This window comes from Macaca nemestrina, chromosome 4, assembly GCF_043159975.1.
Source record: "Macaca nemestrina isolate mMacNem1 chromosome 4, mMacNem.hap1, whole genome shotgun sequence".
Lineage (NCBI taxonomy): Eukaryota > Metazoa > Chordata > Mammalia > Primates > Cercopithecidae > Macaca > Macaca nemestrina.
Window position 1 is genome coordinate 28573286 of NC_092128.1, and position 23956 is coordinate 28597241.

General features: G+C 38.0%; 1 protein-coding gene across 4 annotated transcripts in view; it reads left to right on the forward strand.

Moving 5' to 3' along the window:
* Positions 1-23956, forward strand: part of LOC105471383 (COPI coat complex subunit gamma 2) — a 162328-nt gene that overhangs the window by 95543 nt on the left and 42829 nt on the right. For 3 of the 4 annotated variants that reach the window (XM_011723830.2, XM_011723832.3, XM_011723833.2), the window contains 9 exons: positions 5026-5058; positions 8054-8187; positions 9092-9159; positions 11180-11368; positions 19032-19127; positions 19440-19683; positions 21719-21794; positions 22799-22902; positions 23494-23619. In XM_011723830.2, coding sequence (XP_011722132.1) covers positions 5026-5058; positions 8054-8187; positions 9092-9159; positions 11180-11368; positions 19032-19127; positions 19440-19683; positions 21719-21794; positions 22799-22902; positions 23494-23619 — 1070 coding nt within the window. The remainder of the gene's footprint in view (positions 1-5025; positions 5059-8053; positions 8188-9091; positions 9160-11179; positions 11369-19031; positions 19128-19439; positions 19684-21718; positions 21795-22798; positions 22903-23493; positions 23620-23956) is intronic. The other variant, XM_011723831.2, reaches the window with a different exon arrangement.

Genomic DNA, 23956 nt, shown 5'->3' on the forward strand with positions numbered 1-23956 from the left:
ATGTTAAACCATCCCTGCATCCCTGATATGAAACCCACTTGGTCATGGTGGATTATCTTTTTGATATGCTGTTGAATTTGGTTAGCTATATTTTGTTGAGGATTTTTGCGTCTGTGTTCATCAGGGATATTGGTCTGTAGTTTTCTGTTTTTGTTAAGACCTTTCCTGGTTTCGGTATTAGGGTTATACTGGCTTCTTAGAATCATTTAGGGATGATTCACTCTTTCTCTATCTTTTGGAATAGTTTCAATAGGATTGGTACCAATTATTCTTTGAATGTCTGATATAATTCAGCTGTGAGTTTATCTGGTCCTGGACTTTTTTTTATTGGCAACTTTTTTATACCATTTAATCTCGCTGCTTGTTATTGGTCTGTTCAGAGTTTCCATTTCCTCCTGGTTTAATCTAGGAGGGTTTGTATATTTCCAGGAATTTATCCATCACCTCTAGATTTTCCAGTTTGTATGTATAAAGGTGTTCATAGTAGCCTTGAATGATCTTTTGTATTTCTGTAGTATTGGTTTTAGTATCCCCCGACTCCTTTTTAATTGAGCTTACTTGGATCTTCTCTCTTCTTGGTTAATCTTGCTAATGGTCTATCAATTTTGTTTATCTTCAAAGAACTAGCTTTTTGTTTCATATCTCTTTTGTATTTTTGTTGTTGTTGTTGTTTCAGTTTCATTTAATTGTGCTCTGATCTTGGTTCTTTTCTCTTGCTGAGTTTAGGTTTGGTTTGTTCTTGTTTCTCTAGTTACTGGAGGTTTGACCTTAGATTATCTACTTGTGCTCTTTCAGACTTTTTGATGTAGGCATTTAGTAGTATGAAATTTTGTCTTTGCACCTTTTTTTGCTGTATCTCAGAGGTCTGTATACACTATTATTGTTCAGTTCAAAGGGTTTTTAAAAATCCATCTTGATTTCATTGATGACCCAACAAACATTCAGGAGCAGATTATTTAATTTCCATGTATTTGCATGGTTTTCAAGGTTCCTTTTGGAGTTTATTTCCGATTTTATTCGGCTGTGGTCTGGGAGAGTACTTGGTATAATTTTGACTTTCTTAAATTTATTGAGACTTGTTTTGTGGCCTGTCATATAGTTTATCTTGGAGAATGTTCCATGTGCTAATGAATAGAATGTATATTCTGCAGTTGTTGGGTAGAATGTTCTGTAAATATCTGTTAAGTTAATTTGTTCTAGGGTGTAGTTTAAGTCAATTGTTTCTTTGTTGACTTTCTGTCTTGATGACCTGTCTAGTGCTGTCAGTGGAATATTGAAGTCCCCTACTATTATTGTGTTGCCGTCTGTCTCATTTCTTAGGTCTAGTAGTAATTGTTTTATAAATTTGGGAGCTCCAGTGTTAGGTGCATATATATTTAGGATCGTGATATTTTCCTGTTGGACTAGTGCTTTTAACATTATATAATGTCCCTCTTTGCTTTTTAAACTGTTGTTGCTTTAAAGTCCGTTTTGTCTGATATAATAGCTACTCCTGCTCACTTTTGGTGTCAGTTTGCATGGAATACCTTTTTCCACCCCTTTACCTTAAGTTTATGTGAGTCCTTATGTGTTAGGTGAGTCTCTTTAAGACAGCAGACTTGGTTGGTGGATTCTCTTTTTTTTTTTTTTTTTTGAGACAGAGTTTCACTCTTGTTGCCCAGGCCGGAGTGCAATAGCACTATCTCAGCTCACCACAACCTCCGTCTCCCGGGTTCAAGTGATTCTCCTGTGTCAGCCTCCCGAGTAGCTGGGACTACAGGCGCCCACCACCATGCCCAGCTAATTTTTGTATTTTTAGTATAGACGAGGTTTCACCATGTTGGCCAGGCTGTTCTCAAACTCCTGACCTCGTGATATGCCCACTTAGGCCTCCCAAAGTGCTGGGATTACAGGCGTGAGCCACTACACCCGGCCCTTTTACATTCAGTGTTATTACTGAGATGTGAGTGAGGTACTATTCTATTCATCATGCTAGTTGTACCTTGTTTTTTTATTTTTCATTGTGTTATTGTTTTATAGACCCTGTGAGATTTTTTTCTTTAAGGAGGTTCTATTTTGGTGTATTTCAAGGTTTTGTTTCAAGATTTAGAATTCCTTTTAGCAGTTCTTGTAGTGCTGACTTGGTAATGGTGAATTCTCTCAGCATCTGTTTGTCTGAAAAAAACTTTATCTTTCCTTCATTTATGAAGCTTAGTTTCACTGGATACAAAATTCTTCGCGATAATTATTTTGTTTAAGGAGGTTATCGATAGGACTCCAGTCCCTTCTAGTTTGTAGGGTTTCTGCTGAGAAATCTGCTGTTAATCTGGTAGGCTTTTCTTTATAGCTTACCTGATGCTTGTGCCTCACAGCTCTTAAGATTCTTTCCTTCATCTTGATTTTAAATAATGTGATGACTAAGTGCCTAGGTGATTATCTTTTTGTGATGAATTTTCCGGGTGTTCTTTGAGCTGCTTGTGTTTGGATGTCTAGGTCTCTTGCAAGGCCAGGCAAGTTTTCATTAATTATTCCTTCAAATAAGTTTTCCAAACTTTTAGATTTATCTTCTTCTTTGGGAACACCAGTTATTCTTAGGTTTGGTCATTTAGCATAATCCCAAACTTCTTGGAGGCTTTGTGCATTTGTTTTGTTGTGTGTTTTTTTTTTTTTTTTAATTCTTTTTTCCTTGTCCTTGTTGGATTGGGTTAATTTGAAAGTCTTGTCTTTGAGCTCTGAAGTTTTTTTCTTCTACTTGTTCGATTCTGTTATTGAAACTTTCCAGTGTATTTGTCATTTCTGTAAATGTGTCTTTCATTTCCAGAAGTTGTGAAGGGAGTGAAGAGGACTCTGTGAGGGTCCTTGGTTGTAGTTTTGTTTAGTGTCCTGGTTTTCTTGAATGCTGGTTGTACTAGCAGTAAGGTTGTCATGTGTACTGACTCTGGACCTCTGGGTAGCCAGGATGTTATAGGCGGTTGAATTAGCTGTTTTCTGTTTTCTTGGGTCATGGTTGTTCTTTTATTAGTTGCTGCAGTGGCTTGAATTGATTGGCCTCCAGCCAGGAGGTGGCGCTTTCAAGAGAGCATCAGCTGCAGTAGTATAGGGGGGATACAAGCTTGCTCTGAGGTCACTTGGATACATATTTGGGTTTCTCAAGGAATGGTTGGGGCCATAGAGCTCCCAAGAGATTATGCTTTTTGTCTTCAGCTACCAGGGCAGGTAGGGGAAGACCATCAGCAGGGGGCAGGGTTAGGCATATCTGAGCTCAGACTGTCCTTGTGTGGGGCTTGCTGCAGCTGGTGTGGGAGATGGGGGTATGGTTCTCAGGCCCATGGAGTTATGTTCCCAGGGGGATTATGGTGCTTCTGCTGCAACATACAGGTTACCGTGAAAGTGGGGGAAAGCTGCCAGTGACAGGTCTAACCCAGCTACCACACAGCCAACAAGGCCAGTCCCTTTCCCACCATGCCCCACTAATACCATCGAGTTTATATCCAGGCAGCTGTGAGCAGAGTTGAGATCTTGTCCCTCAACGATTATTTTTATTTATTTATTTTGAGACAGAGTCTCGCTCTGTTGCCCAAACTGGAGTGCAGTGGTGCGATCTCAGCTCACTGCAACCTCCACCTCCCAGGTTCAAGCAATTCTCCTGCCTCTGCCTCCCGAGTAGCTGGGATTACAGGCACATGCCACCATGCCTGGCTAATTTTTGTATTTTTAGTAGAGACAGGGTTTCGCCATGTTGGCCAGGCTGGTCTCGAGCACCTGACCTCAGGTGATCTGCCTGCCTTGCCTCCCAAAGTGCCAGGATTACAGTTGTGAGCCACAGCTCTCGGCCTATTATTTTTAAATTATATACTTCTCGTTCCTTTCGTCAAGTTTTGCTTTATGTATTTTGTGGTTCTATCGCATGAGTTATCATTGTTAAATCTTCCTGATGCATTCATCTCTTTAACATTGTGAAATGTCTCTCCTTGTTGCATAACATTTTTGTCTTAAACTCTTGTCTGCTATTAATATAGGTGTTCATGATCTCTTACAGTTTTGTTTGCATGGCATACATTTTCCTGTCTTTTTAATTTCATCCTATCTGTGTCTTTGAATCTAAAGTGTGTCTGTTAGACATCATGTAGTTGGATCTTGCTTTTTAAACCTGTCTAGCAGTTTGTCTTTTAGTTGGAGTATTTAGACCATTCAAATTTAACAATTATTTTTGGGTTTACCTTTGCCATTTGGCTATTTGTTCTGTGTAAATCTCCTGTCTTTTTTGTTTCTCTCTTCTTCTTTGATTGCGTTTGAGTTAAAAAATGTTTAGTATATCATTTTAATACCTTCATCAATAATTTAACTTTTAAAAAAAGTTTTTTCATAATTTCTAGGAATGATAGTAAGCATTTTAATTTACCACAGTCTACTTCAGATAATACTAACTTAATTTCAGTAAAATTTAAAATCTTTGCTCCAATATAGTTCTGTTCCTTCCCTCCTATTTGCTGTTATTGGCATGTGTGTTATCTGTGTATATGTTAAGAACTCGACAATATAGTGTTATAGTTATTGCTTTATGCAATTTTATGTTCTTCAAAGTAGTTAAGAAATGAGAAAAATTGTAGAATCTTTCATACCAATTAATATATTTACACTTTCTGATGCTGTTTATTTCTCCCTGATTATTCATGTCACTGTCTACAGTCTTTCAGTCTGTTCTTCTTTTAGTATTTTTACAAAGCAAGTCTGTTAGCAATGAATTTTCTCAGCCTTTGCTTATCTGGGAATGTCATTTTTAGCTTTCATTTTTGGAGGATAGTTTTGTTGGATTATGGAATTCTTGTTTTTTCATTTTAGCACTTTGAATATGACATTTTACTGTCTCTGTCTTCCATTGTTTCAGATGAGAAATCAGCCATTAATCATACTGATTTTTTTCCCTGTACAGTGTGATAAGTAGTTTTTTTCTTGCTGCTGTCAAGATTTTACCTTGATCTTATGTTTTCTTTGTTGTTTATATATTTATTTATTATTATTTTTTCTTTCCAACTTTTATTTTAGGTTCGGGGGTGCACATGCAGGTTTGTCATACAGGTAAATTGCATGTCATGGGGGTTTGGTGTATAGATTATTTTGTCACTGAGGTGGTGAGCATAGTACCACCCAGTTGGTAGGTTTTTTATCCTCATCCTTCCCCACCCTACACCCTCAAGTGGGCTCCAGTGCCTATTGTTCCCTTCTTTGTGCCCATGTGCACTCAATGTTTAGCTCCCCTTATAAGTGAAAACATGCAGTATTTGGTTTTCTGTCCCCATGTTAATTTGCTTAGGATAATGGCCTCCAGCTCCATCCATGTTGCTGCAATGGACGTAATCTCATTCTTTTTTATGGCTGCATAGTATTCCATGATGTATATGTACTATATTTTCTTCATCCAGTCCACTGTTAATGGGTATCTAGGTTGATTCCATGTCTTTGCTATTGTGTGTAGTGGTGCAATGAACATATGAGGGCATGTGTCTTTATGGTAGAACTGTTAGTCCAAACTGTACCATTTTGTAAGCCCCCTGTCATTTCACAGACCTTGATCAAAGTGAAACATTCCTTGGGGGACTGGGCCGTGAGAAACATCCTGCCCGACTGCCTGACTTTCTTATCACATTCTGCTGGGAAAAAGTCCAAGGAACATCACTGTCTCATCCTGCCAGATCAAGGACCAAACCGCCTCATCATGGGAACATCTTATCAACATCCTCCCGGGCAGCAAGCCATATCCCTCAGACCCCTCCCTCCCAGGCCTAAAATTGCCCCAGCCTGTAAGGAGAGGTGGGCCCTGGCATTAAGTTGGTGCCCTGCCTCTGCAGATCTTATGCTGCACATAAAACCTGCATTGCTGTAGAGCTGCCAACTCTCTCTCAGTCTTTCTTTAACCCTCGCCTTCACATAAAAACCTAACAAAAGCAATTCATATTCCTTTGGGTTTGTATTTAGTAATGGGATTGCTGGATCAAATGGTAGTTCTGTTTTAAGTTCTTGAGAAATCTCCAAACTGCTTTCCACAGTGGCTGAACTAATTTGCATTCCCAACAGCAGTGTATAAGCATTCTCTTTTATCTGCAACCTCACCAGCATCTGTTATTTTTTGACTTTTTAATAATGGCTATTCTGACTGGTACGAGGTGGTATCAAGCATATTAAAAAATGGTCAACATCACTAATCATTAGAGAAATGCAAATCAAAACCACAATGAGATACCATTTCACACCAGTCAGAATGACTATTTTTATGCTTTCAACAGTTTCACTCTGGTGTGTGTATATGTGAATATTTTTGTATTTATTTGGCTTGAGACTTTTTGAGCCTCTTGGGTCCATAAATTAATGGGTTTTTGTTGTTGTTGTTGTTGTTGTTGTTTTAATCAAACTTGTGAGGTTTTCAGCCATGGTTTCTTCTTATGTTCGTTTTCCCCTTTGTGTCTCTCGTTTCCTATGAAAACTCCTATCATCCAAATGTGGGTACCCTTGATCATGTTACACAGGTCTCCAAAGCACTGTACATTTTTTTTCCTTCTTTTTTTATTTTCATCAGCTGGTTTATCTCAGTAGATCTACAAGTTTTCTTATTTTTTCGTCTGTCTGCACAAGTCTGCTATTGAACTTTTCTGGCAAATTTCTCATTCCAGTCATTGCACTTTCCAAATCTAGGATTTCTATTTGGTTTCTTAAACAAAAAAAAATCATTTCTGTCTCTTTATTGGTAGTCTCTCTCGTAAGACATCCTTGTTATACTTCCCTTTAATTTAAATATGATTTCCTTTAGTTTTTTGAACATATTTATATTAGCTGACTTAAAGTTGTTGCCTAGTAAGTTCAACATCTGGGCTTCCTCAGGAATAAATTCTATTGACTACTTTTTTTTCACATAGATGGGTCATACTTAACTATTTCTTTGTGTGTCTCATAATTATTTTGTCAAAAACATTATATTTTAAATATTATAATGTGACAACACTGGTAATCAGACTTTTCCCTTCCCCTATCCCTGGGGTTTGTTGTTTTTGTTGTTGTTTGTGAACTTCCTGGACTATTTCTGTAGTCTTTAATCTGTATCTTGTATAGACACTGAAGTGTTTGTTTGAATGTCTGAGTCACAAATAGTGATTTGACAGATTTTCTTAAATGCTTTAAACCAGCATGTCTCCCATCATTTTCCAAGGGGTGCTGTGTATGTTGGGGCATGCTTTCCATGCCCCAGCAGTTCACAGCTCTGCCTTAGCCTTCACTTCCTGCTTTGTGCAGAGTCTCAGAGTCAAGGAAAAGTTAGAGAGTGGAGCTCTGTCAGGTCTTTAGTGGGTATTTGCTTAGCCCTCCACATGCGCATGGCCTTCTATATTCCCAGTAATATTTTAGAAATTTTCAAAGCCCTCTAAGGACATCTCATTTCCCAAATTTTCCTTTTAAGTTTTTTGGCCAGTCTCTTGTTTGCCTCTGCTAAAATTGCTGCTTCTGGCAGCTGCAAGATTAACCAAATACTACTGATTTTTTTGGACAAACTCCCTGGGCATAGGGCTTTTCACACTGAGTGAGCTCTTGAGTCAGGTGAAATAAAGATTAGCCTGTGAATAGGGCTTTTCTCGGGGCACCAGACAGGTCACATAGTGACAGTTCTCTGGGGATGAGGTTTTGGCCGAGAGCTGCTTTTGTAGCCAGGCTGCTGGCATTCACAGTTACTGTGATTCTGAGGCTGCTGGTTTCCAGAGCTGCTATGGAACTGGGAAGAGGTACATGGAAATTGAGAATGAGGCAGGTTAAAACACCAGAAAGCTCAGCATTTTTACTAAGATTCAGCTACTTTTCTTAAATAGATGTTCAGGATTGTCAAAAATCTTTGATTAAATTTTGGAGTTCTGAAAAAGTTAATTTTGACAATTTTGCCAGTTGTCTAATTGCTTTGTGGAGAAATGAATTTTTAGAAATCCCTCATCCACCGTTCCAGAAGTGCCTCTCAATCTGCCTGTGCTTTTAATCCCTATGCATATTGCCTCTCTATTTGATATCTGTATAATGGCCTATAAATATTTATTGGCAGCCATGAAAGTCCACTGTTTGATTTCATTGAGAGTTGCTTGCGAAATAAACATGAAATGGTTATTTATGAAGCTGCTTCAGCTATCATCCATCTTCCCAACTGCACTGCAAGAGAGTTGGCACCTGCTGTTTCAGGTTTGTTTTATATTTGATGACTGGCTTTTGCTTATGTTCCTAAGTTTTTGCTTTAAGTTTCATAGGTCTGCAGAATAGGTGTTAAGACTGTTTTTTGAATGCTAGCTCTGTGTATATATAGCCTTTGCATTCTGATAGCTTATATGTAAATAGTTTATTTTAGTTGTTCCTTACTTTATTACTTCTTTTTTAAATGTTTCTATTTATGTATATAAAACTTCTGAAAGAATTTTATTTATATGTACATAGTTTATTAATAATAATTCTTTATTGCTTTTTTTTAAAGTTTCTATTTCCTCATATGAAACTTTTGAAAACATTTTACAGTTTTCCTTGGTGTTTAAAAAGCCCATTTGTTTTCAGAACTGTCAATATTTCTACCATTTAAGTTCAAGTATTAATGGGTATGCTAATTTTTTTAAAAAAAGAGCAAACTTTGTTTCCTATTAAAGTTTTTATAAGTGACTAAAAGTGCTTTTTCTTTTTTTTTTTTTTTTTTGAGACGGAGTCTCGCTCTGTCGCCAGGCTGGAGTGCAGTGGTGCAATAGCTTGGCTCACTGCAAGCTCCGCCTCCTGGGTTCACTCCATTCTCCTGCCTCAGCCTCCCAAGTAGCTGGGACTACAGGAACCCCAAAAGTGCTTTTTCTATTTTGATAAATTTATATTTTTCATGTAAATTTTTTATGCTGTGATAAAATCTATGCATATTTTGAATGTGATTCATTATGTACTATATTTTCAGCTATATGGTATATGATGAGGTGAGGAATATTCACAGCATATATAGGTAATATTCACTATATCTATATCTGTATTTTAGTTCTTCAACTTTTCTGTAGTTCTCCTAAGCCAGGAGTATTCACAGTATGTATATGTAATATTATATATTATTATTATTTTTTAGTTCTTCAGCTTTTCTGTAGTTCTCCTAAGCCAGCCTTGAGATATGCAGCTGTGAGGACCTTGAACAAGGTAGGTGTTTCTTTGCTAACTGTTGACTTACATCAGTATTTAATTGAGAAACATTAAATGTGAAGCATTTGATTTTCTCTCCAAGGTTAGTATATATGATTCATGGGCTTCACCTCTACAACACTTCACTTACATTTGTGGCCTTGGGAATGCCCATTTTTATTATTATTTAGCTGAAGATTATAACTCATTCCTGACTTCTAAGCATTTTATATTCAAAAGCCACACTGTGCAATATGGTGGCCATTAACCATCAGTGGTATTTCAATTTAAATTAATTAAAATAAAATAAAAAAATCAATCCTCAGTCACATGAGTCACACTTCTTGTACTCACAGCCACATGTGGTCAGTGGCTATTGGACAGTGCAGATCTTGAACATTTCTGTCATTGAAGGAAGTGCTTTTGCACAGTGCTGGCAGTAGCCCTGTCCAGTAGAAACCCAATGTGAATCACATATATAATTTTAAATTTTATAATAACCACATTAAAGTTTTTAAGGTAAAATTAATTTTAATAGTATATTTTATCATATGTCATCTCAACATATAATAGATATTTTTACATATCTCAAGTTTTTGACATCCAGTATATTTACATTTACAGCATACTCAGTTTGGATTAGCCACCTTTCAGATGCTTAGTAGTCACATGTTGCTGTCGGCTACATTATTAGACTGTATAGATTTAGAGGATATAATACAGAAACACAGAATAAATTAAATAAGCATAGAAAATGTAAATGAAAGTTAAATGTAGTAGAAGACTTGTCATAGGCAATACATAATTATAAATTAATTGTGTAAACAATTGAAGAAAAGAGAAGTTTAGAGCAGCCATGGAATAAACCTTTATAGAACAACAATTTAAATTGTTTTTAATTTATTTATTTATTTTGGAGACAGAGTCTTACTTTGTCTCCCAGGCTGGAGTGCAGAGGCGTGATCTCGGCACACTGCAACCTCCACCTCCCAGGTTCAAGCAATTCTCATGCCCCAGCCTCCCAAGTAGCAGGGATCACAGGTACCTGCCACCATGCCCAGCGAATTTTTGTATTTTTAGTAGAGTCAGGGTTTCGCCATGTTGGCCAGGCTGGTCTCAAACTCCTGACCTCAGGTCATCTGCCCACCTCGTCCTCCCAGAGTGCTGGGATTATAGGTGTGAGCCACCAGGGCCTAAATTGTTTTTAAAGAGTTGATACAGGTCCACAATCCCTCATCTCTAATCTTGGGGCCAGATGTGTCTCAGAATTTGCTTTTAGATAAATTTTAGAAAGGTTATATGGTGTTATATCTTATTTACTAACCCTAGTGGGCCTGGGGCAGCATCCCACCATTAAAACACATTAATATTTTTGCACAAAACATATGACTATTCTTGTCAAGTGGTACAAATTAACAATTAAAGAGTTTCACATTAGTTTGGGTCATGTTTTGCTGTTAAATAAATTTTCATCCCAATGCTTTGCTTTCCAGAGTTTTTTCAGATTTTCCAAATTGTGGGTAAGGGATTCTATACCAATACTGGGATAGACAAAAAGATGGAACAACATCAACAAAAACAAGGACACAGGAGAATGGCCGACTATGTAGTAACCATAGATAATGCAGTTTGGCTGGAGTTTGCGTGTTGAAATGCAGAAGTATTTTTTAAGTGCTAAGATATTAACAGTCTTTGTCGAGCACTGTCTACTATGCTAGATCCCGTTCTCAGTGCTCCTAACATCTAATAGACATATATGAACACGTGTACTATAAGGAAATACAGGCCAATTATAATTTTTTAAAAATGGTAATGTTAGAAAGGTTATAGGAACCTAACAAAAGAGAGTACGATGCTATACTCTGGCTGTTGATCATTTATTAAAAGATATACCTTGTTAACTGGAGCCATTCTTTTTGAAACAATGACTTCTAACTTATCCTGTCCTCTTTGGATTGCCAGTTACCTCAATTAAAATTTAAGTTCTGGCCTTTATCAAAAGCAATTTGCGTAATTTTTTTTCTTGCCCTTCCACAAGGTGGCAATGAAGCACCCCTCTGCTGTTACTGCCTGCAATCTGGACTTAGAAAACTTAATCACAGACTCAAACAGAAGCATTGCTACCTTAGCCATTACTACACTCCTCAAAACAGGAAGTGAGAGCAGTGTGGACAGGCTCATGAAGCAGATATCTTCTTTTGTGTCTGAAATCTCAGATGAGTTCAAGGTAAGAGTTTAAACATGATCATGTTTTCTCCCAGTCTGTTGGCTGCCTATTTATTTTCTTAACAGTGTCATTTGAGAAGCAGAAGTTTTAAATTTTTATGAAGTCTAATTTATCAATTTTTTTCTTTCATAGTTATTACTGTTCCCTAAGAAACCTTTATCTACTTATTTTCTCATGCTTTAGGCTAAATGCTTTATGGTTTTAGATTTTACATTTTAGGCGGTGATCCAAGTTGAATTACTGTTTGTTTGGTAAGTTCAGTATTTTTTCCATACCGCTATCTACTGTATTCCACCATAATTTGTTGGAAAGACTTCCTTTTTTCTATTGGAGTGCTTTGGCACCTTTGTCTACAAAGCAAATACCCATATAATTTTAGGTATATTTTTGGGCTTCTTATCATGTTACTGAACCATTTGTCAATCCAGTACCATTACCACACTAATATTGATTAATGTAGCATTATGGTACCTCTTAAATGTCAAGTAGTGTGGTCTTCCAACTTTTTCTTTTTTAATATTCTGGTTCCTTTGCATTTCCTATGAAATTTAGGACTAGTTTATCAATCTCTACTAAACAAAGCCTACTAGGATTATGACTAGGATTGTGTTGAATCTCTAAATCAATCTGGGGAGAACTGACATCTTAATTTATTATTTTTTATTTCATGAATATGGTATATCTCTCCCTTTAGACCTTTAATTTCTCTGAGCAGTGTTTTGTAGTGTTTACTCTAGAGGTCTTGCAAGTCTCTTGTTAAATTTATATCTAAATATTTATGCTTTTGATATGTTATTAAAATTTTTTATTGTTTACTACTAATGAAAAACTTTTAAAAAATACTTTTCCATTTTGACTTGGTATCCTGTAACCTTGCTGAGTACCTTTACTGGTTCTAGTCATCATTATACACATTCCTTGAGATTATCTATATAATCTATATAAATAATTATGCCATTTGTGAATAGAAACAGTTTTACTTCTTTATATCCAATCCAAATGCCTTTCCTTTATTTTTCTTGGCTAATTAAAAAAGTACTTCCAGAATAGGGTTGTATAGAACTGGTGAGAGTATGTCAGAGATGATTAAAAAAAAAATAAATTTCAGTTAAAAGAATAAAAGTAGAAACATTGTATTGCTTCATTCTTTCTTTATACTCAGTCAAGTAGTATAACTAACCCTATTTACTCTCTACTTAGTATGCATCCAGACTTTCAGAAAACAAACTTTACCTGTATATTCAAGCAGACAGTTTTGTGCATCTGGTGTAGCAGTTGCTTGTTCCAGTTTTTTCAAATTGCTTTTGTAGGAGTGAGTTTTTTCCTAAAGACATATATTTTGTTATTGAGATACCTTGACTTTGATTTTGACTGCCTGTGGTAGTGGGATCTTTGTGTGACCTCTTGAGCAGTACACAGGGTCAGTGGTATCTGATTCCTCAGTGACTTAGGGTACAGGCATTAGTTGAGGTCGTGGTGAAGTTTAGCTGGGGACCTAGAAACATAGTCTTTGGGCTCCAGTAGTGCCAGCAGTGCACCACGTGTGCCTATTTTTAGGCCCAGCTTACATTGGCTCCAGTGTTGGTGGGTACAAGAGGGCTATCCTTGGGCCTCCACGTGGCTTGCTAGAAACAAATATTGAGAGCAATGAGCCCAGTGTGTGAGTGGGTTCTTCGGCCCTTGCCAGCTGGTGTGGTGTGGGTGATGGGCACTAGTGGTGTTGGAGCAACCCACAGGGTCACAAGCAGTCTGTGTTGGTATTGGTAGAAGCTGCAATGGGTTGGATAGGCTAGGTCCCAGTCCCACAACTGCCTGTAGCAGGGTGGTGAGTATTATGCTAAGTGTGTTTAGGAGAGCTTGTTATCCCCTGTCCCTCCCCCAGTTGGGTGACACCTGCAGCCACATCATCATCATCTCAAACTCAGCCTGAGGGTGGGGCGTAGCCCAGCTTTAAACTCTCAAAATGATGCCAGCTGTGGGCTTGTGACTAGAAAGGGTGGGGACCCTTCAGGTGAGCAGCATGGGCAAGAAGCTGTGGGGAGTGTGGTCTGCTTGGGGCTTGGTCTCACAGCAGCCCATTGAAGAACATTGGATATTGTCATAACTATGCATGGGGGAACCTGGCTTTCCTAGTCCCTCCTTTGACCAAGTGGTGGCTGCAGCCACATCAACTTGAACTCAACCCAAGGTGGGGCACAGCCAGCATTAAACTCTCAAAATCGTGCCATGGACCAGGGAGCAGAGAGGGAGGGGTCCCTCCCAGGTATGCAGTGTGGGCAAGAAGCTGTGAGAAGTGTGGTCTGGTCACACATCAGTCTGACAGCTCCCTGCTACAGAGCAGAGTATGATCCTAGATATGTATAGGATAGCCTGGTTTCCCTGCCCTCCTTGGCCAAGTAGCAGCTACAACTGCATCAGCCCTAACTCAGGTCGAGGGCAGGGTGCAGCCCAGTGTTAAACTCTCAAAATGGCACCTTGGGGCCGGGACCAGAGAGGGTGTGGCACCTCCCAGGCAACCAGTGTGGGCAAGAAGCGGTGAGGAGAGCAGTCTGCTCACATCTCAGTCTCACGGCATCCTGCTGCAGGGCAGTAGATATTGTCGTAATGATGCATAGGATAGCAGATTTATCCTAATGCATATCCTAATTTATCCTATGTGTATCCTAATGATGCATAGGATAGCATTTTTAGGATAATACCTACTGCCCTGCAGCAGAAGGCTGTGAGACTGAGATCTCCCTGTCCCTCCTTGGCCAGGCAGTGGCTGCAGCTATGCACAAGACTAATTTAAAATGTCAGGCAAAGGAGTTACAAGTTTTGGAGGCAGTCTTTGTGGTGGTGAAGAGAATGACCTTTAGAATCAAAATCCCTAGGTTTAAATCCTGATTCTACCACTTATGAGATATGTGACCTCAGGTGAGTCACATAAATTCTTACTGCCTCAGCTTCCTTAGCTGTACAATGGAGATAATAATAGTACTTACCTCATAGAGTTATTGTGAAGTATAAATGAAATAATAAAGAATTAAGAATAATATATGTGTCATTATTATTATTTTATGTATGTGTAGTATGGAAAGAACTGCTAATTCATAATTGATCTTTTAACGTCTGCACACAGAATAGTTGAATATTGACTAAGTGGGTTATTTCTTCCTTGTTTTCAGTGCAGTTATATAAATCTCTTGAAATACAGATAGATTTGTTTCAGTTTGCTTTCGGTTTTATATTTTTCCCCTTCCCATCTTTTTTCTTTTTTTTTTTTTTTTTTTTTTTTTTTTTGAGACAGGATCTCACTGTGTCACCCAGGCTGGAGTACAGTTGCATTATCATAGCTCATTGCGGCCTCAACCTCCCTGGGCTCAGGTGGTCCTCCTGCCTTAGCCTCCCAAGTAGCTGAGACTACAGGCACAAGCCACCATGCCTGACTAATTTTGCATTTTTTGTAGAGACAGGGTTTCACCATTGGGAGAAAGGTAAAAGGATTGATTGTCCAGGCTGGTCTTGAGCTCCTGAGCTCAAGCTGTTCACCTGCCTCAGCCTCCTAAAGTGCTGGGATTATAGGCATAAGCCACCATGCCCAGCTGCATTTTCCCTATTTTCTATAGGATTTTTAGTCTTTTGTTTCCTTAATTTTTTTGTATATTCAGGATATTAGCTCTTTACCTGTGAAAGATGTTACGAGTATTTTCTACTGGTTTGTCATTTAACTTTTCTTACGATGTCTTTTGTCATGCAAAAGTGTTATTTTTTTTAGGTAGTCATATTTGGCAGCCTTTTATTTTATTTGACTTTGAGTCATAATTAAAAATTTATTCCCTTCAAAGTATAGAGTAATTCACTCATGTTCTCTTCTAATACATTTATAGTTTCGTATTTTACATTTAGATCTCTGGTCCGTTGAATTTTTTTATTATAATGCTATGAACATATTCAATCTTATCCTTTTCCATTGACTACCCAGTTAGTTGCCCCCCAAAATTTTATTTAAGGCCAGGTGTGGTGGCTCACACCTTGAATCCCGGGACTTTGGGAGGCCGAGGCAGGGGCATGCTTGAGTCCAGGAGTTCAAAACAAGCCTGGGCAACATAGTGAGACCCTGTCGCTACAAAAAAATACAAAAATTAGTCAGACATGGTGGTGTACACCTATAATCCCAGTTACTTGGGAGGCTGTGGTGGGAGGATGGCTTGAGCCTGGGAGGTTGGGGCTGCAGTGAGCTGTGATGATGCCACTGCACTCTGTCCTGGGCAACAGAGCAAGATCTTGTGTATTAGTCTGTTGTCACACTACTATAAAGAAACACCTGAGACTGGGTAATTTATAAAGAAAAGAGGTTTAATTGGCTCACAGTTCTGCAGGCTGAACAGGAAGCATGGCAGCGTCTGCTTCTGGGGCAGCCTCAGGGAGTTTTTACTCATGGTGGAAGGCAAAACAGGAGCAGATGTCTTATAAGGCAGAAGCATGACCAAGGGGGGTGTGGAGGGGTGTCACACACTTTTAAATGACCACATCTTACAAGAACTTACTATCACGAGAACAGCACAAGCAGGGAAATCTGCCCCCATGATCCAGTCATCTCCCACCAGGCCCCACCTCCAACATTGGCAATTACAATTCAACATGAGATTTGGGTGGGGACACAGATCCAAACCATATTACCTTAACTCAAAAAAAGTTATTTTCATTTTTTCTATAGACAATTAGGGGAAAGCTGAAAGAAAATTTTTAAGACCATCTTTGCCCCAATAATTTGAGACATCATCTTTATCATATGTACCTGAGTTTGTATGTTTATACAAACTCAAAAAAGTTGCATACGTACTTGAGTCTGTTTCTGGAGTGTCTATTCTACTTATAGATTGGTCTGTTTATTCATATACCACTGCTACACTCTGTTCTAAATATAGAAGCTTCGTAGGACGCTTAGCTCTCCATCATAGTTCTTTATTTTCATTGTTTTCCTGGCTATTCTTGCATGTTTCTTTTTCTTTTTTTTTTTTTTTTTGAGATGGAGTTTCATTCTTGTTGCCCAGGCTAGAGTGCAATGGCTTGATCTTGGCTAACTGCAACCTCCCCCTCCCAGGTTTAAGCAATTCTCCTGCCTTAGCCTCCCACGTAGCTGGGATTACAGGCACCCACCACCACGCCCAGCTAATTTTTTGTATTTTTAGTGAAGACAGGGTTTCACCATGTTGTCCAGGCTGGTCTCGAGCTCCTGACCTCAGGTGATCCACCCGCCTTGGCCTCCCAAAGTGCTGGGATTACAGGCGTGAGCCACTGTGCCTAGCCACATGTTTATTTTTCTAATGAACTTTAGTATCAAGCTGTCTAGCTTCATAAAAAACCTTGTTGACATTTTCTGTTGGGATCACATTAAATTCATAAGTTAGGGGAGAACACATATCCTGATGATTTTTGAACATCCTAAGAACAAGGATGTCTTTTAATTTGTTCAAATCTGCTTTTATGCCATTCAAAAATGTTGTTTAAAAAATATTTTTATATTAGTTTTGAATGGTTTTAAAATGCTTATTTCTAAATAACTTACCTTTTTCATTGCTATTATAAATGTTTTTTATTCCATTTTATCTTCTACCTGGCTATCATTTATGTATATAAATATTACTGGTTTTGCATGTTAATTTTATATCCTGCTACCTTGGTGAATTATTGAGTTAGTTTTATTATTCATTCTCTAGGGTTTTCATATATACCATCATGTCATCTAAAAACAAACATATTTTTGTTTGTTTTGTCTTCTGCAATTCTTGTTTCTTTGTTTTCCCTTATCTAATTGCATTGGCTAATATCTCCAGAATAATGCTAAATAATTATGGAGATAGTGGCATCCTTGCATCACTTCTGACCTCAATGGGAATGCCTCTCAGGGTTCCGTATTAAGTAATATGCTGGCATTAAGACTGAAGTATATATGTTTACCTTATGGACATATCTATTCCTTTTTTTTTTCAAGAATATTTATTAGGAATGGATGTTGGATTTTATCAAAGACTTTTCAGCATTTTGGATATTATCCTCTGACTCATGAATGTGATGTTATTTTATCAATTTTCTAATGCAGAACCATCTTTACTTTCTTGATAAACCCCATTTCATCACAGTGCATTATTTCTTTAATGTAGTGTTAGAATCTGTTAACTAATATATTACTTTTAGAATTTTTACATCAATATTTATAAATGATTTTAGTCTGTAATTTTTCTTTCTGTACATATATGCCATCTTTATTAGGCTTAAGTATCATTGCTTCATACAAACATTATGGAGATTTTCTTTGCTCTGAAACTGTATATATGGATTTGGGGTTATCCAATTATTGGTAGACAATTCTGAATTATTCATGCGTCTCTTTTCTGCACATCTTGCAAGTTAGGCACTAACTGCCGTCTGTTTCCTGCTATCACAGCTGTGTTCCCTTCCCATAATATAAGACATCTTCCAGCCTTAGAAGATAGAGATCGTGTCTCCCTCTAAAGGAAAGGGAAGATTTCTTTGCAGCCCCAGAAAATACTAATAGTATTTGGAGCAAAAAGCCCTCTGGAGCAAAAAGCAAACATGTTTATGGTCCAATATAATAATGTTTTTCTTCAGAAAAAAGGACAGGCATGCTTACTCCCCACTGTAAATGTTCAGATTCCATCTTTAGGGTTCTTATCCGGTAATGCAGCCTACTGCAAGACCAGGTATTATCTGGCTCTTTGCATTGCACTTTGGGAATTTTGGGGCTCAGGAAACCCACCCCAAAATGCTCATACTCTGGCTACTGCTACTGCTGTGAATAGTTAACTGTCTTTCATCGCTGAGCCAGGAGTCTCATGTTTTCTACCAGCATCCATGAAATTGTGACAGGTTAACTTGTTAGCCACAAGTAGGGTAAAATCTCACATTCTTCATGCATCTTGACACAGGTCTGTATTTTTATTTTATTTATTTTTTGAGACAGAGTCTCTCTGTGTCACCCAGGCTGGAGTGCAGTGGTGCATCTCAGTTCACTGCAACCTCCGCCTCCCAGGTTCGAGCAATTCTTATGTCTCAGCCTCCCCAGGTAGCTGGGACTTGCAGGCCCACGCCACCACACCCGGCTAATATTTGTATTTTTTTAGTAGAGACAGTATTTCACCATATTGGTCAGGCTGGTCTCGAACTTCTGACCTTTGGTGATCCACCCACCTTAGCCTCCCTAAGTGCTGGGATTACAGGGCGTGAGCCACTGTGCCTGGCTGACACTGGTCTTTCAAGTTGTGGTAAAATTCCCCTAGAAAGCATTTTGTGAAGTAGTTCCTTGATAGCTTTCTCTATTTCTTCTATGGAAATCAGTCTGTTCAAGCTTTTTATCTTTATAGTTCACTTTAAAATCTTTGATGTGATTATTTGTCTAAGGCAAAGGGAAGGGATCTCTTGAATGAACTTTATTTTTACATTGCTTTTTATTTTCCTTTGTGGTCTCCTTGGTTATCTTCCATGAAGAACAAGTATTGTCATTTTAGGCAACTACAGTGTCTTCTTAGCTTGCAGTAAGTAAGTAGGAAAGTGTGTTTAGTAGCCAAAGTTATAAAGATGAATGTCTTTTCTGTGCTTGCTTTTGATAGGTGGTGGTTGTACAGTCATAAAAGTGAATATTCTTTTTGTTTTTCTACAGGTGGTGGTTGTACAGGCAATTAGTGCTCTCTGTCAGAAATACCCTCGAAAGCACAGTGTCATGATGACTTTCCTCTCCAACATGCTCCGAGATGATGTAGGTAGACTACTTTTTAATCGTAGGAAGTTGCTCTCTTAAATTCTTAGGATTGCCATGAAATACCATAGTGTTTTAAGGAGATTTCTTTATCATCTCAGTATGCCTCTCAAGTAGTACACTAAGTCTGGTTACTGTCTTATTAATAAACATGCCATTGCTTTACTTTCCCCACTTGGAGAAAAACCACTTTTTTGTTTCAAAAAGGTGGGAAATGAAATCTGAATTTTATAAGCATGAACCTTGGAGTGTAAGCATTTCTCCAAAACGTGTCCCTAGAATGAATGGCAGTTTTATCTTCTTTTTTGCCAGGGAGGCTTTGAGTACAAGCGGGCCATTGTGGACTGCATAATCAGCATTGTGGAAGAGAACCCTGAGAGTAAAGAAGCAGGCCTAGCCCACCTTTGTGAATTCATTGAGGACTGTGAACACACTGTTCTGGCTACTAAGATTCTACACTTGTTGGGCAAAGAGGGCCCTAGAACGCCTGTCCCCTCCAAATATATCCGCTTTATTTTTAATAGGGTTGTCCTGGAGAATGAGGCTGTCAGAGCTGGTGAGTCATTGGGACACTGATATTGATGATGCTGATCTTTTGAAATACTTAGGAGAGTAATAATGAAATTGAAAAATGAAGTTGCAGGATCTGTTAGATTGTGGGATTTTTAGAGCATGCTTAGGGCCCAGATATCTTTCTATGTACTCAATTTCCATCCTCATTTTTGCCTTAGATTAGAGACAAATAACCCTTCACTTTCAGTATGATAGGAATACTGTGATGGCTCATCCGTTTTTTTCAGTTATAGTCATAATTATGAATGTTTGTAGAATTTGTTTATGTGTTTCTATATGTATATTTTTAAGTGACTTTTCCTCCCTAATCTTTCTTCCCCTTAGCATATGAATAGATCCAAATCTCTCCCATTAAAGATGTAAACTCTCTATAAGCCTTTCACTAGCTACTGACTCTATACTTTCCTTCCCCTCGTAGATAAACTGGAAGTAGCCATTATTAGCTGCCTGCATGAATTCATTATCCGTTTTTCTCTTTAACTCAGTGTGATGTAGCTCTCCTTTAAAAAACCTCTGAAGTAATTTTACTGAAAATTACTTATAAACTAGTTGTAAAATCAAGTTAGATACTTTAATGTTCTTATCTTTGTTTACACTCAGTCCACTTGATGTGCTATTGACTGAACACTTGGTGAAATCCTGTAGCCTTGGTTTCCACAATAGCCTACATGTTTCCATCACTCCTCACTCTTATTTATAGAGCTCTTCTTCCCAGCCCCCTTCCTTGAAATATTAGTTCTCTCTAGGGTTTTGACTTCTCAACATCTACATTCTTCTTGGTGATCATTTTCAGAGCTCTACTGATAGGCTATGACATTCCAGTCATGTCTCTTTCCTGAACTTGTTTGTCCAAATAACTTAAAGCACTTCAAATTCAGCCTGAAATTCAAACTAACCTCACATTCATCATCCACTCAGTTATCAAGATAGAATCTTGTTCTGCTGCCTTACAGCCCCTATCTGTTCTGTAGCAAAGTGCTTTCAATTGTGTCTCTTTAATATTTCTTCGTTCTCACTTCTATTTTCATGGTGCTGATTGAGGCTGTCATCATTTCAGATGCCTAACTATCTGACTGCTTCTAGACTCACATATATCCAGCCTATTCTTTACACCCTGCTAAAAAAAGTGGGGGGACTTTCAAATATACATATTTATCTCATATTTAATATCCTTTAATAATGAGATTAAACCATACCCTAATTTTATTTCCAGTCTCTCCCTTGTCTCTTCTTGCTCTCCAACATGGGTCCTATGCTCAGCCTTCCCCACCTGTCCAGTAATATACCACACTTTCTTCTCTGGGCAGTGGCCATTTGAACTTGTTATTTTCCTCTGCCTCTAATCCTACTCTTATCCTGCCTTTTTCCTCTGGCTAACAGTACTTGTTCTTCAGATTTTAGCTCAAGTAATATGTGTTAGCTCCTTGTCTTAGTTTTCCACCACCAATTCTGATTTAGTTCCTTTCTGTGTATTCACATAGCATCCTGGATATATTTCTTCCATGGACTTACTATGATGTGCCATAATTCTCTCTCTACATACCTATCTTTCCCACTAGAGTATAGCTCCTTGAGATCAGGGACATATCTTTTATCTGCCCCAGTACCTAGCACAATTCCTGACAAAAGTTTGGTGAACAATGAATCTTTGTTGAATGAGAGGAATTTTAATAATAGAACTTCTTTTTGTGCTTGGGGCTGGTTGTTTGAGATTAAAGCTTAATCACATCAGTGTGATATATAAGGGGTTGTGGTGGGGTGGAGATATAGCTCCTACAGAAAATCTATATGAATCTTTTTCCTCAATTCTTGGAAGATTTTCCTATTCAGAGCTCTCTTGGGCTTGCAGAATTCTATTTCTGCTTAACAGTATCAAAGAAATAAGATCAAGAAACAATAAAACAAGAGGGTTTATCTCCACTAAACATGGGAACACTTTTCTAATTTTTTTTCAAATGGTTATTGGTTAACTTTGAGAAACCAATATTTATGTAGCATAATTGTATGCTTCATTATAGCTGCTGTGAGTGCTTTGGCTAAATTTGGGGCTCAGAATGAGAGTCTTCTCCCAAGCATCCTTGTACTCTTACAGAGGTAAGTTAAATAATGTCTCTTTTTAAAAAAATAAGAATTCTATATGGTTAAATAGTGAAATCCTCATTGTACCATAGAGCAGATGTACTCTAAGGCCTAAGAGTAGAGCTATTGGAGCAAGTCAGGGGCAAATGGCAGTTCCTTTCTCTTTTTAGTAATTGTGTATACCTCTCAATCAATTTGATGTGCTATTGACTGATCACTTCATCAAAGCCTCTAGCCTTGGTTTACGCAATAGCCTACATGTTTCCATCACTCCTCACTCGTATTTATAGAGCTTCTCTTCCCAGCCCCATTCCCTAAAACATTAGTTCTCCATAGGGTTTTATGTGCTAGGTACGTGTCACGTTAGACTTTGGCTTTCTCTCACTTGATTTTGAGAAAGTGACTTAAATACATATGCCTCAATTTGTACAACAGGCTTACTTAAAAAAGCTATTAGGTAATTCACTATGCAGAGTTGAAAATAATAGTTTTTCATTGTCTTCATGACTCTCTGTTTGATGAGGAAAAGACTTGCTTTAGCAAACTGTGATTGCATCTTATAATTGAAGCAGATAAATTACAAGCCAAAGGTTAGCTAGTTTACATAAATTGTCATTTGAGCAATAACAATGGCTGGATTTTGAATTTATCTTTTTAGTATCCTTGGAAAGTATAATACTCCCATTTCCTAATTACAAAAAAGTCTAAGTCTTCAACAGGGTCATGTGGTTACAGATGGAAGAAAAGACTCCAGACTGCTATTTCATGTTCTTGTGCTCCTCGTTATTTTAATGCCTACTTCTGTAGTGCTTGTGATTCACAATAACAGTATTTCTTTAGTAATTCAGAACAGTACCCAAGATTTGTGGAGACTTTAGGAGCTACTGTTGGCTATTGTTGAGCACTTTTTTAAAGATAGTATCAGATGACGACCTGAGCTGTGTCCTTTAGATTTGGTAGTAGAGCTATTGGAAGTCTTTGGGGTACTGTGACATGACTATTCTGTTTCTCCTGGACAGGTGCATGATGGATACTGATGATGAGGTACGAGACAGAGCTACCTTCTATCTGAATGTGCTGCAGCAGAGGCAGATGGCACTAAATGCCACATATATCTTTAATGGTCAGTGAAAGCCAAGGATGTACACTTTTGTTCCTTGAATGGTGTCTAGGAAGCATATTTCATGATTTGCATATGAACTAACTTCACTAGGCAAATGCTTGGTTTTTGTCTTTGAATGCATTTCCGTTTCTAGAGAAACCTGTGTCTATAGGACAGTTTCTAATTTGGTAATGGTAATTCCTGTGCAACAATCTATAAGAATATAGATTGGGCCCTTACATTTTTTAAGAACGTTGCTCACTTATTCCTGGTTCTCCTTGAACTCCTTCTTGGATGGGTTTACCTTTTTCCTGTTTTCTTATGCTATTGTTGTTCCCATATAGCTAAGTTGCTTTCTTTTCCGGGAGGTACATACATTTTGTTGAAAATGTGTATGCTATGCTCCCATGTTTCCTTGAATGAAATAAGTCAGTTTATAAGTTTATAAGGTAATTTCAAGAATATCCTTTATTTTTATATTTAGGTTATAAAGCTTTTGGTTATATTTTTCTCTTCCTTCAGAAAGCTTTGATAAATATTACAAACCTGGGCCTATTTGGATTTGGGGATTGGCAAGAGGTTATAATGCTGAGATTTCTCTGTGTTTCACAGGTTTGACGGTCTCCGTACCAGGGATGGAAAAAGCCTTACACCAGTACACGTTGGAGCCTTCAGAAAAACCGTTTGACATGAAATCAATTCCTCTTGCTATGGCTCCTGTCTTCGAACAGAAAGCAGGTTAACTCTATTCGTTTTTCTGTGTATAAGTAGTTTTGCAAAACCAAAAAATACTATCTTACTTTCTCTAATACGCATTTAATTGTCACTCTTTTTTTTTTTTTTTTTTTTTTTTTTGGAGATGGAGTCTCGCTCCCGTCACACGGGCTGGTGTGCAGTGACACGATCTTGGCTCACTGCAACCTCCACCTCCCGGGTTCAAGCGATTCTCCTTCCTCAGTCTTCCGAGTAGCTAGGATTACAGGCATGCCCTACTACGCCTGGCTAATTTTTCTAGTTTTAGTAGAGACTGGATTTCACCATGTTGGCTAGGCTGGTCTTGTACTCCTGACCTCAG